The 13,240-nt window shown below is 38.5% G+C and overlaps 1 protein-coding gene across 17 annotated transcripts in view; it reads right to left on the bottom strand.

Moving 5' to 3' along the window:
• SCMH1 (Scm polycomb group protein homolog 1) overlaps nt 1–13,240 on the bottom strand; it is a 189,845-nt gene that overhangs the window by 71,192 nt on the left and 105,413 nt on the right. For 16 of the 17 annotated variants that reach the window (XM_033836969.2, XM_033836948.2, XM_033836984.2 and 13 more), the window contains one exon: nt 5,332–5,575. In XM_033836969.2, the coding sequence (XP_033692860.1) occupies nt 5,332–5,575 (244 nt within the window). Of the gene's footprint in view, nt 1–5,331; nt 5,603–13,240 lie in introns of all 17 variants that reach the window. The other variant, XM_073791342.1, reaches the window with a different exon arrangement.

Here is a 13,240-nt window from a genome sequence, read left to right as displayed (position 1 = left end):
CAACAGGTGTGCTCAAGGGCTGCACCTCTACTGGACCATCATATTTGCAACAGCATAGAGAGCAGCCAGACCAAATTCACACCACGTGAAGACAAAAGAGACTGATGTATAATCCAGAATAATAATATATTAACACATGATAAAAATACAGGGACTTCCCTGGTGGTCCAGTGGGTAAGACTCCACGTTCCCAATGCAGGGTTCGATCACTGGTTGGGGAACCAGATCCCAGGTGCATGCTGCAACTAAGAGTTTGCATGCCACAAGGAAGATCCCACGTGCCCCAGCTAAGACCCAGCACAACCAATACATAAATACGTATTAAAAAAAAATGAAATAGCTTGGATCTCATTACACAGGAAGCTAAGCTATAATCTGAAACTGTCTTGCCCACCTGAACTCAGAGCAAAGGAGGGGGCAGTTTAGTAGATTATTAAATGCCTAATTAACATTATAGTCATGCCAAGTGGACTGAACTCTTTATTTGGTTTTTTAATTTTAAAAAGTAAAGCTTGCCTCTGTTTTAGTTTTATTTTAAGTCACACACAAAAAAAGTGATCAGCTAAAAAAAAACCTTCAGCCTTTTATAACCAGTACCCTGGATTAGTTGCAAGCTTGGCGTTTGCTGCTCATCAGAAGTGGCTTGGCCCAGGAGTTTAGGACCTAAAAAAGGATTCCTACTGGCTTAACAAAGAAGAAACAGCTAGCATGCAGAGTCCCCTTAGAGAGGCAGAGCCCTGTGTGGGTGGAGTGCAGAGTTAGGTGGGAGGTGAGCTGATGATCTGGAATCAAGTAGAAGACAGTCATAGGAGTCACCTGTTACCTATCCTCAAGGTCAGGAACCTGTACACTATGCAGGGGTGGAAGGACCCTCAAGGATCATCTAGTTCAAACTAGATGACTTGCTCAAAGACAAGGAATGACTGGCTCAAAGACATAAAACAAGCTTGTGCCCTAGCTGGGGTTAGGCTTCATTTCAATTCTCTGATGTTACGCTACACTGCTTCTTTCCTATTTCATATCAGGATCTGGACGCCAAAACCCAGGGTCTCAAATGAAGCTTTGAAGAGAGCCCAAAGGAGAATGGGGAGAGTATACAGGAAGATGTGTGAAGGTAATATGGCTCAAAGTGATGGCCCTACTAAAAGATCTCCATGGCCTCTCCCTCTAGACTCAGCTATCCATAGAACCAAGTCACTTAATCTTTTGAACTTTGCTTTTCTCATAAATAAAATGTATCTGAAAATAATACCTAGTTCAGATTTAGCAGAAGATAAAAAGAAATAATGTGTGTAAAAGAACATCAAATGAATATTGGAATTTTTCCTACTTACTGTGGGCAAGAAACAATCGTGTAAGACTTGAATTTTTTAACATTTGCACACTAATGACCAGAAGGTAGAAAGGAAAGAGATAGTATGATTAGAAAGAGAACAGGCTTACACATAGAGAACATCTTGTTTTGTGAAATGAATTGAGTAATCACATTTTTTCCACGTTGTATCACTTGCTTCTTAGCCAGGACACTGAGATGGCCCAAGTTCTATTACTGAAAGCTACATTATAAGCTCTACTGAGGGTATGAGGTGTGGGAGGAGGGAGTTGTTGCAGGAAACAACCCAGCTGCTGGAATGATGACCGAAGGACCTGGTCTGGAAATGCCAACTGGAAGAACCTCCTACCTTCTAAGCCTGGTCCTTCTGTTAAAAATCTAAGATCTCCAGAGATACACTGAAGAGAAGGAAAGAGCCAGCAAACACCTCTGCAATCGTCAGCCACATGGTGTGCCGTATTTCTTATCAGCATAGCGTGCAGTCAGAAGAAAATACGTGTCCAGTAATTTCTGAACACAAAGATTCTCAAGCTCCTCTGGCTTTTGAGAACTGCCCAATTGCCCTAGGAGATTTACCAGTTAAAATAGAGTTCTTTAAGCAAGAAAGTAAGAAAATTAACCTGCTAACTGAATATACCCCGGAGCACCAAGGCTTATCCTGTTTTAGTCTCAAGAAAGCAAAAATGACTCCATTATCACTTTTAAGGCACTTCTCTTCCTGCTACTTCCACAGAGAGATTATCTCACAGAGTCTGCAGAGAGAGGGCAATGGATTTCTCACACTGACCCCAGGGCACTTGTTTCTGGAAGCATATAGAGGAGTAGCACTTTCCTGAGGCAGGAAGTCTGTCTTCTCTCCCCTACACTGCCTCCATCTCAAGTTCTCTCCATTCAGTGCCACCAACCTAATCCAAGCAACCCTATCTTTTCCTCCTCTGCAGTTACCATGGCACAACCCATTCTCCATAAAGCAGCGCAAGTGATGTTTCACGTAACAGCTTTATTGACACGTAATTCACATACCATAAAATTCACCCTTTTAAAGTGCACAGTTCAGTGTTTTTAGTAGATTCACAGAGTTGTGCAAACGTCATCCCCATCTGACCTCAGAACACATTCATCATCACCCAAGGAAACCCCATACCCATTAGCAGCCACTTACCATTTCCTCCCTCCGCCCCACAAGCCCCTAGAAACCACTAGTGTATTTTGTCTCTATGTTTTTGCCTATTCTGGACATTTCATATAACTGCAAATGTGTGGTCTTTTGTGACTGGCTTTTTCACTTAGCATAATGTTTTTAAGGTACATCTATGTTATAGCATGTATCAGTACTTCACTCTTTTTTATTGCCAAATATTTCATATGGATGTAACACATTTTATTTACCTTTTTATCAGATGAACTCTTGGGCTATTTCAACTTTTTGGCTGTTATGAATAATGCTGCCATGAAGTTCATGGTACATGTTTGTGTGGGCATATGATTTATATTCTCTTGGGTATATACCCACAAGTGGACTTGCTGGGTCACAGGTAACTCTATGTTTAACATTTTGAGTAACTTCCAAACTGCTTTCAAAGTGGCTGCAGCATTTTACAATCTCACCGGCAATGTATGAGAGTTCCAATTACTCCACATTCTCGCCAACACTTGTTATTGTCTGTCTTTTGATTATATCCATACCCATGGGTGTTAAGTGGTATCTCATTGTGGCTTTGATTTGCATTTCCCTAATGACTAAAGATGCTGAGCATCTTTTCAAGTCCTTATTGGCCTTTTGTATATTTTCTTTGGAGAAATATTCAAGTCCTCTGCCCATCTTTTCAACTGCATTATTTATCTTTTTTATTGTTGAGTCGTAAGTTTCTTTTGTATTCTTGGATACAAGTACAAGTGATTTTTTAAAAAAGTAAATCAGATTTTGTTACTCCCTTACATAGTACCCTCTAATGATTCCCCACTATGTTTAGAATAAAATCCAAATTCTCACTCTGGCTTACAAGGTCCTACACGATTTTGCCACTTTGCCCCTCACACAGTGCACTGTAGTCAGAGCAGTGTTCTTTCTGCCCTTGAAACATAATAAACTCATTCGTGTCTCAACACCCTTGTAGGTTTGTCACAACTGCCTGCTTGGAATTCTCTTTCCTTGGATGGCTTCTTCTTGTCATTGAATTCAAATATCTCTTTTCAGACAATTTTTCCTAAAAAAAAATTGTATCTAAAAAAGCTTCCCCTCCACAAAGAGGAACAAGGGAACTTTTGGGGATGATGGATATGTTCATTACCTTGATTATGGTAACGGTTTCATGGATATATACATATGTCAAAACTTTTTAAACTATATACTTTATGTGCCATTTATTTTACTTCAATTATATTCAATAAAGCTGTTAAACAAGTAACTCTTTTCATAATCACACCTTTACTGTCACACTCTTATCATACTTTATTTCCTTAGGAGAAACTGTCTACCTGAAATCATCTTGTTTACTTCTTGACTTAAATGTTTATTGACTATCTCATCCCTCTAGAATGGAAGTGTCATGAGAGCACTTCATGAATGTTTTTCATCTTGTAACTGCTGTATCCTCAGCTTGGCTCACAGTTGGGTGCTACATAAATATCTGGCTAATTGAATGAGTGAATTTGATAGAGGTTTAGAAAAGAAACCCAAAGACAATAGGAAGGGTGACTTTCCATTCCCTCAGACTCACAAGTACTTGAGGGGATGAAATTCTTATTATTTATTTTCTTTATTAAGAGCTACCTTGGGCTTCCCTGGTGGCGCAGTGGTTAAGAATCCACCTGCCGATGCAGGGAACATGGATTCGAGCCCTGGTCTGGGAAGATCCCACATGCTGTGGAGCAACCAAGCCCTTGCACCACAACTACTGAGCCTGCGTTCTAGAGCCCGTTCGCCACAACTACTGAGCCTGCGCTCTAAAGCCCGTTCGCCACAACTACTGAGCTCGCGAGCCACAACCACTGAAGTCCACGTGCCTAGAGCCCGTGGTCCGCAACAAGAGAAGCCGCTGCAATGAGAAGCCAACGTACCACAACGAAGAGTAGCCCCCGCTCGCCACAACTAGAGAAAGCCCGCACTCAGCAATGAAGACCCAATGCAGCCAAAAAAAAAAAAAAAAAAAAAGAGCTACCTCAAACTCTATTCTGGATGATCTCCAACATCGTGATCGTTAGAAATATCACTGACTGTTCAACTACTCTGTGGTACTATTCTAGTACTTTATATATACTCTCCCATAGGTAGTGGTTATTTTAATAATAGTATTATAATGATAATATAGCATATTATATAGTAGTTATAATAAATATATAATAACTATAATAATAGCAGCAGTAATACAGTAAAAACATTTGTTTAGCATTTGGTATTTGTCAGATATTATGTAAGCATTTTACCCATGTAATCTCATTTATTCTTCACAGTAACTTTATGAAGTAGGTATTCTTTTACAGACAAGGAATTTTGAAGTTTAGAGAGGTGAACTAACTGACCAAAGCCACACAACTGGCAAAAGGCAGAGCTGGACCTCAAATCTAAGTCTATCTGACTTCAAAGCACATGCTTTTTCCATTATGCTACAGTGCTTGTTAAGTATTTTTATATAATACAATGTTACTCCAGCTCATCTACAAACCCAGAATGTGCACCTCAAGAATGATACTACTCAAACTCTGAAACAGGCTAGTAGTAAGAGTAAGAGAGATGAGAAGCTAGTTGCCTGAAAATAAGCCAAGATATTTAGAGCAAGGAATTTTTACTTTATGCCAAACTCCATGTCTAGCTTCACGTGACATTTAAATTCTTACTGTTTCTGATTACTCTTCAGTAGACATTGGTTTTTACCTAAGTTGCTGGTCCTTGCTCCTCCTTTGCCTACGAGTGAGGTTTATTGGTGAAGGTATGCTGACCATGAGAGATGTAGGTAGGCTCCCTTACCAACTTGGGTTCCAATTTTAAGAGCGTTTACCTTTAGTGCCAGGCGGCTGCAGGTTGTCTCCAGTCAAGGAACACCAGCCCACAGGGAAGATGTCCCGGGAGTCGAAGCGGCACCAGTAGTCAAAGGCCCCTCGCCACCCATCAAAAGTGACAAGCACCTCTGAGCCTCGCACCTCCCCAATAGTGGCTGGGCAAATGAAATGAGGGTTCTTCCTGTCCACAGCTTCCAGCTTCATTCCCATTTTGAAGAAGTTGTGAGAAGGTGATGGTGGTTCCTAAATGAGAGACAAAAATACACAGACCTAGACACAAAGAGAGAGGCTATGTATGCCAAAAGACTATTTCATCTGGATGATTAAAAAATGACTGCTATATAGGATTTATAATGGAGCTTTAGTCTTTCTTTTAAATGAATTTCAAAGTATACCAAAGTATTACTTTGCTAATCCTGTTATTTTGACATCTTTGCTTCAGATCCTTTTTTTTTTTCCAAGAAATAAAGGGTAACAGATAAGGCTGAATCCCCTTTTGTGCCCTTCCCCATGCATGTTTCATACTTTATATGTACAAACCATTTGCATACTTTTAAATTTTATATAAATAGTATTATACTGAACATATCATTCTACATCTTGCTTTTTTTGTTCAACATTGTTTTTGAAACGTATCCATGTTGATAAATTTAGCTCTAGTTTAACTGCTAATAGTACTCCATTACACGTATATATCATAATTTATTCATTCTCTTTTGACAGACATTTAAGGTTGTTATGAATTGTTTACTATTTCAAAAGAGTTTTAATGGCCCTTCTTGCACTTGTTCCTTTGTTCACATGTGGCAGGATTTCTTCAGGGTGTATACCTAGGAGTAGAATTGGTGGGTTATAGGATAGATATATACATCTTCCACTTTATTAAATATTGTTAAATTGCCCTCCAAAGCAGTTGTAACATTGTACAGTCTCTCCAGTAGTGTAGCTAGTTCTTGGGTGCTGATCTGCAATGCAGTTGCATAGATAAAGTTTCCAAAAAAGTGTTGTATACTCTATTCTGTTTCCCTTCGTCTTACTGTCTGATCGTGTACCAATAACGTCTTATTAAACGGGTATCTGGCAGAAAAAGTCTCCCTACCTTGTTATTCTTCAGTATTGTTTTGGCTATTCTTTCTCCTTGACCTTTCATATGAATTTTAGGATCAGCTTTTCAAGTTCCACAGAAAAACCCTACTTGTATTTTGACGGGAATCCCAGTGAACTTATAATTTGGGAAGAAATAACCTTTGTATGTATGATATTGAGCCTTTCCATCCAGGAACATGATAGTATTTTCCATCTGTTAAGTATTCTTTAACATAGATTTCTTCTTCAGTATAAGTTTAAAAATTCCTTTACAAATGTCTCATGCTTTTTACAAACCATATTGTAATATTTTTTTCTGGCCGTATTGTAATTCTTTTGCTATCTTAAAGAGTACCTTTAAAAATTTTATTTTCAAACCACTTGCTGCTGTTAAATAGGAATGCAACTGATTTTCAAAAATTGATCAACATTTAATACTGATTAGCTTATGCTGATTGATATACCATTTTTTCTTGTCTGTTTGATTTATCAATTATTGAGAGATGTGTATTAAAATATTTCCTAATGATTGTGGATGTTCCAAATTTTCCACATAATTCTGTCAAATTTTGCTTTTCCTACTTTGAGGCTATGTTTTTGAGGAGCATGTATATTTATAACTTTTATCTTCTTGGTGAAGTATATATTTTTTATCATTAGATACTAACCTCTTTAAAGCTTTTTAGCACCAAGTCTTCTTTGTCTAATTTCAGTATAGTTAACACCAGCTTTATTTTGATAAAGGTTTGCACGGTATACATTTTATATTCTTTAACTTTCAACACCTTTCTGTCATATTTCAGCAGTGTCTCTTGTAAACAGCATGTAGCTAGATTTAAAAACAATCTAATCTATGTCTGACTAAACTGATGAGTTTAAGCTAATTTCTTGTGATAACTGATATATATATAAATTTATTACCATTATCATACTGTCTACATTTCTATTTAACTTGATTTTTCAAGTTGTACCTTTAACTTCTTTTTTCTCCTTAAAAATCAACTGAATTTTCTTCCCTTTTTCCCTCTCCATTGATTCAGATTTTTTTAAAAAATAAATTTATTTATTTTTGGCTGCGTTGGGTCTCTCTGGCTGTGCGCGGGCATTCTCTAGTTGCGGTGAGCGGGCTCTAGAACGTAGGCTCAGTAATTGTGGCGCACGAGCTTAATTGCTCTGTGGCATGTGGGATCTTCCTGGACCAGGGCTTGAACCCGTGTCTCCCGCACTGGCAGGTGGATTCTCCCTCCTCCCCTCCCTCCTCCCTTTATTTATTTTGGCTGCGTTGGGTCTTCGCTGCTGCACGTGGGCTTTCTCTAGTTGCAGCGAGCGGGGGGTACTCTTCATTGCGGTGCGTGGGCTTCTCACTGTGGTGGCTTCTCTTCTTGCGGATCACAGGCTTTAGGTGCGTGGGCTTCAGTGGCTGTGGCTCACTGGCTTTAGAGCGCAGGCTCAGTAGTTGTGGCGCATGTGCTTAGTTGCTCTGTCATGTGGGATCTTCCAGGACCAGGGCTCAAACCTGTGTCCCCTGCATTGGCAGGCGGATTCTTAACCACTGCACCAGGAGGGAAGTCACTGGCAGGCAGATTCTCCTTTTTTTTTTTTTTCAAATATCATGACGTTATATAAGTGCATCTAAACATACAATAGCAATTTGCTTTCCTTTTTAGGTACAGGTATATAAAAAAGTTGAATGATCCGTCTCTTTTGTCTCAAACAGGAGTTTACAGATCTTTTTTTTCTGTAAGAATGGCTTTTTAGGTAGTAACATTTGTACTTTTTTTTTGAACATCTTTATTGTAGTATAATTGCTTTAAATTGGTGTGTTACTTTCTGCTTTTTAACAAACTGAATCAGTTATACATATACATATGTTCCCATATCTCTTCCCTCTTGTGTCTCCCTCCCTCTCACCCTCCCTACTCCACCCCTCTAGGTGGTCACAAAGCACTGAGCTGATCTCCCTGTGCTATGCGGCTGCTTCCCACTAGCTATCTACCTTATGTTTGGTAGTGTATATGTCCATACCTCTCTCTTGCTTTGTCACAGCTTACACTTCCCCCTCCCCATATGCTCAAGTTCATTCTCTAGCTGGTCTGTGTCTTTATTCCTGTCTTGCCCCTAGGTTCTTCATGACCTTTGTTTTTTCTTAAATTCCATATACATGTGTTAGCATATGGTATTTCTTTTTCTCTTTCTGACTTAACTTCACTCAGTATGACAGACTCTAGGTCCATCCACCTCACTACAAATAACTCAATTTCGTTTCTTTTTATGGCTGAGTAACATTTCATTGAATATATGTGCCACATCTTCTTTATCCATTCATCTGTCGATGGACACTTAGGTTGCTTCCATGTCCTGGCTATTGTAAATACAGCTGCAATAAACATTGTGGTACATGACTCATTCTGAACTATGGTTTTCTCAGGGTATATGCCCAGTAGTGGGATTGCTGGGTGGTATGGTAGTTCTATTTTTAGTTGTTTAAGGAACCTCCATACTGTTCTCCATAGTGGCTGTATCAATTTACATTCCCACCAACAGTGCAAGACGGTTCCCTTTTCTCCACACCCTCTCCAGCATTTATTGTTTCTAGATTTTTTGGTGATGGCCATTCTGACTGGTGTGAGATGATATCGCATTGTAGTTTTGATTTATATTTTTCTAATGATTAATGATGTTGACCATTCTTTCATGTGTTTGCTGGCAATCTGTATATCTTCTTTGGAGCAATGTCTATTTAGGTCTTCTGCCCATTTTTGGATTGGATTTTTTTTTTTGCTATTGAGCTGCATGAGCTACTTGTAAATTTTGGAGATTAATCCTTTGTCAGTTGCTTCATTTGCTAATACTTTCTCCCATTCTAAGGGTTGTATTTTGGTCTTATTTATGGTTTCCTTTGCTGTGCAAAAGCTTTGAAGTTTCATTAAGTCCCATTTGTTTATTTTTGTTTTTATTTCCATTTCTCTAGGAGGTGGGTCAAGAAGGATCTTGCTGAGATTTATGTCATAGAGTGTTCTACCTATGTTTTCCTCTAAAAGTTTGATAGTGTCTGGCCTTACATTTAGGTCTTTAATCCATTTTGAGTTTATTTTTGTGTATGGTGTAAGGGAGTGTTCTAATTTCATTCTTTTACATGTACCTGTCCAGTTTTCCCAGCACCACTTACTGAGGAGGCTACCTTTTCTCCACTGTACATTCCTGCTTCCTTTACCAAAGATAAGGTGACCATATGTGCGTGGGTTTATCTCTGGGCTTTCTATCCTGTTCCGTTGATCTATATTTCTGATTTTGTGCCAGTACCATACTGTCTTGATTACTGTAGCTTTGTAGTATAGTCTGAAGTCAGGGAGCCTGATTCCTCCAGCTCCGTTTTTCGTTCTCAAGATTGCTTTGGCTATTTGGGGTCTTTTGTGTTTCCATACAAATTGTGAAATTTTTTGTTCTAGTTCTGTGAAAAATGCCAGTGGTAGTTTGATAGGGATTGCACTGAATCTGTAGATTGCTTTGGGTAGTAGAGTCATTTTCACAATGTTGATTCTTCCAATCTAAGAACATTGTATATCTCTCCATCTATTTGTATCATCTTTAATTTCTTTCATCAGTGTCTTATAATTTTCTGCATACAGGTCTTTTGTCTCCTTAGGTAGGTTTATTCCTAGATATTTTATTCTTTTTGCTGCAATGGTAAATGGGAGTATTTTCTTGATTTCACTTTCAGATTTTTCATCATTAGTGTATAGGAATGCAAGAGATTTCTGTGCATTAATTTTGTATCCTGCTACTTTACCAAATTCATTGATTAGCTCTAGTAGTTTTCTGGTAGCATCTTTAGGATTCTCTATGTATAATATCACATCATCTGCAAACAGTGACAGCTTTACTTCTTCTTTTCCAATTTGGATTCCTTTTATTGACTTTTCTTCTCTGATTGCTGTGGCTAAAACTTCCAAAACTACGTTGAATAAGAGTGGTGAGAGTGGGCAACCTTGTCTTGTTCCTGATCTTAGTGGAAATGCTTTCAGTTTTTCACCATTGAGGACGATGTTGGCTGTGGGTTTGTCATATATGGCCTTTATTATGTTGAGGAAAGTTCCCTCTATGCCTACTTTCTGCAGGGTTTTTTATCATAAATGGGTGTTGAATTTTGTCAAAAGCTTTCTCTGCATCTATTGAGATGATCATATAGTTTTTCTCCTTCAATTTGTTAATATGGTGTGTCACATTGATTGATTTGTGTATATTGAAGAATCCTTGCATTCCTGGGATCAACCCCACTTGATCATGGTGTATGATCCTTTTAATGTGCTGTTGGATTGTGTCTGCTAGTATTTTGTTGAGGATTTTTGCATCTATCTTCATCAGTGATATTGGCCTGTAGTGTTCTTTCTTGTGACATCTTTGTCTGGTTTTGGTATCAGGGTGATGGTGGCCTGATAGAATGAGTTTGGGGGTGTTCCTCCCTCTGCTATATTTTGGAAGAGTTTGAGAAGTATAGGTGTTAGCTCTTCTCTATATGTTTAATAGAATTCGCCTGTGAAGCCACCTGGTCCTGGGCTTTTGTTTGTTGGAAGATTTTTAATCACAGTTTCAATTTCAGTGCTTGTGATTGGTCTGTTCATATTTTCTATTTCTTCCTGATTCAGTGTTGGCAGGTTGTGCATTTCTAAGAATTTGTCCATTTCTTCCAGGTTGTCCATTTTATTGGCATAGAGTTGCTTGTAGTAGTCTCTTAGGATGCTTTGTATTTCTGTGGTGTCTGTTGTAACTTTTCCTTTTTCCTTTCTAATTTTGATTTGAGTCCTCTCCCTCTTTTTCTTGATGAGTCTGGCTAATGGTTTATCAATTTTGTTTATCTTCTCAAAGAAGCAGCTTTTAGTTTTATTGATCCTTGCTATCGTTTCCTTCATTTCTTTTTCATTAATTTCTGATCTGATATTTATGATTTCTTTCCTTCTGCTAACTCTGGGGTTTTGTTGTTCTTCTTTCTCTAACTGCTTTAGGTGTAAGGTTAGGTTGTTTATTTGAGATGTTTCTTGTGTCTTAAGGTAGGATTGTATTGCTATAAACTTCCCTCTTAGAACTGCTTTTGCTGCATCCCATAGGTTTTCGGTCATCGTGTTTTCACTGTCATTTGTTTCTAGGTTTTTTTTAATTTCCTCTTTGATTTATTCAGTGATTTCTTGGTTATGAAGTAGTGTATTGTTTAGCCTCCAGGTGTTTGTATTTTTTACAGATTTTTTTCCTTTATTTGATATCTAGTCTCATAGCATTGTGGTTGGAAAAGATACTTGATATGATTTCAATCTTCTTAAATTTACCAACGCTTGATTTGTGACCCAAGATATGATCTATCCTGGAGAATGTTCCATGAACACTTGAGAAGAATGTGTATTCTGTTGTTTTTGGATGGAATGTCCTATAAACATCAATTAAGTCCATCTTGTTTAATGTATCATTTAAAGCTTGTGTTTCCTTATTTTTTTTTAATTTTAGAATTTTATTTAATTTTTTATACAGCAGGTTGTTATTAGTCATCAATTTTATACACATCAGTGTATAAATTTCAATCTCAATCGCCCAATTCATCATACAACCACTCCCACCACCCTGCCCCATTCCCTGCTTGGTGTCCATACGTTTGTGCTCCACATCTGTGTTTCAATTTCTGCCCTGCAAACTGGTTCACCTGTACCATTTTTCTAGGTTCCACATATATGTGTTAGTATACGATATTTGTTTCTCTCTTTCTGACTTACTTCACTCTGTATGACAGTCTCTAGCTCATCCACGCCTCAACAAATGACCCAATTTCGTTCCTTTTTATGGCTGAGTAATATTCCATTGTATATATGTACCACATCTTCTTTATCCATGCATCTGTCAATGGGCATTTAGGTTGCTTCCATGACCAAGCTATTGTAAATAGTGCGGCAAGGAACACTGGGGTGCATGTGTCTTTTTTCAATTTTTATTTTATTTATTTTTAATTTATTATCATTATTTTTTAACATCTTTATTGGAGTATAATTGCTTTACAGTGGTGTGTTAGTTTCCACTTTACAACAAAGTGAATCAGTTATACATATACATATGTTCCCACATCTCTTCCCTCTTGCGTCTCCTTCCCTCCCACCCTTCCTATTCCACCCCTCTAGGTGGTCACAAACCACCTAGCTGATCTCCCTGTGCTATGCGGCTACTTCCCACTAGCTATCTATTTTACATTTGGTAGTGTATATATGTCCAAGCCACTCTCTCACTTTGTCACAGCTTACCCTTCCCCCTCCCCATATCCTCAAGTCCATGTTCTAGTAGGTTTCTGTCATTTTTTTTTTTTTTTTTTGCAGTATGCGGGCCTCTCACTGCTGTGGCCTCTCCTGTTGTGGAGCACAGGCTCCGGACGTGCAGGCTCAGCGGCCATGGCTCACGGGCCCAGCCGCTGAGCACCATGTGGGATCTTCCCAGACTGAGGCATGAACCCGTGACCCCTGCATTGGCAGGCGGACCCTCAACCACTGCGCCACCAGGGAAGCCTGGTCTGTGTCTTTATTCCCGTCTTACACCTAGGATCTTCATGAACTTTTTTTTTTTCTTAGATTCCATATATATTTTAGCATACGGTATTTGTTTCTCTCTTTCTGACTTACTTCACTCTGTATGACAGACTCTATTTCCATCCACCTCACTGCAAATAACTAAATTTCATTTCTTTCTATCCATTAATCTGTTGATGGACACTTAGGTTGCTTCCATGTCCTGGCTATTGTAAATACAGCTGCAATGTACATTTTGGTACATGACTCTGTTTGAATTATGATT

The sequence above is a fragment of the Tursiops truncatus genome, chromosome 1 (genome assembly GCF_011762595.2).
Source record: "Tursiops truncatus isolate mTurTru1 chromosome 1, mTurTru1.mat.Y, whole genome shotgun sequence".
NCBI classification, from domain to species: domain Eukaryota; kingdom Metazoa; phylum Chordata; class Mammalia; order Artiodactyla; family Delphinidae; genus Tursiops; species Tursiops truncatus.
This window is presented reverse-complemented; position numbering and strand designations above follow the sequence as displayed.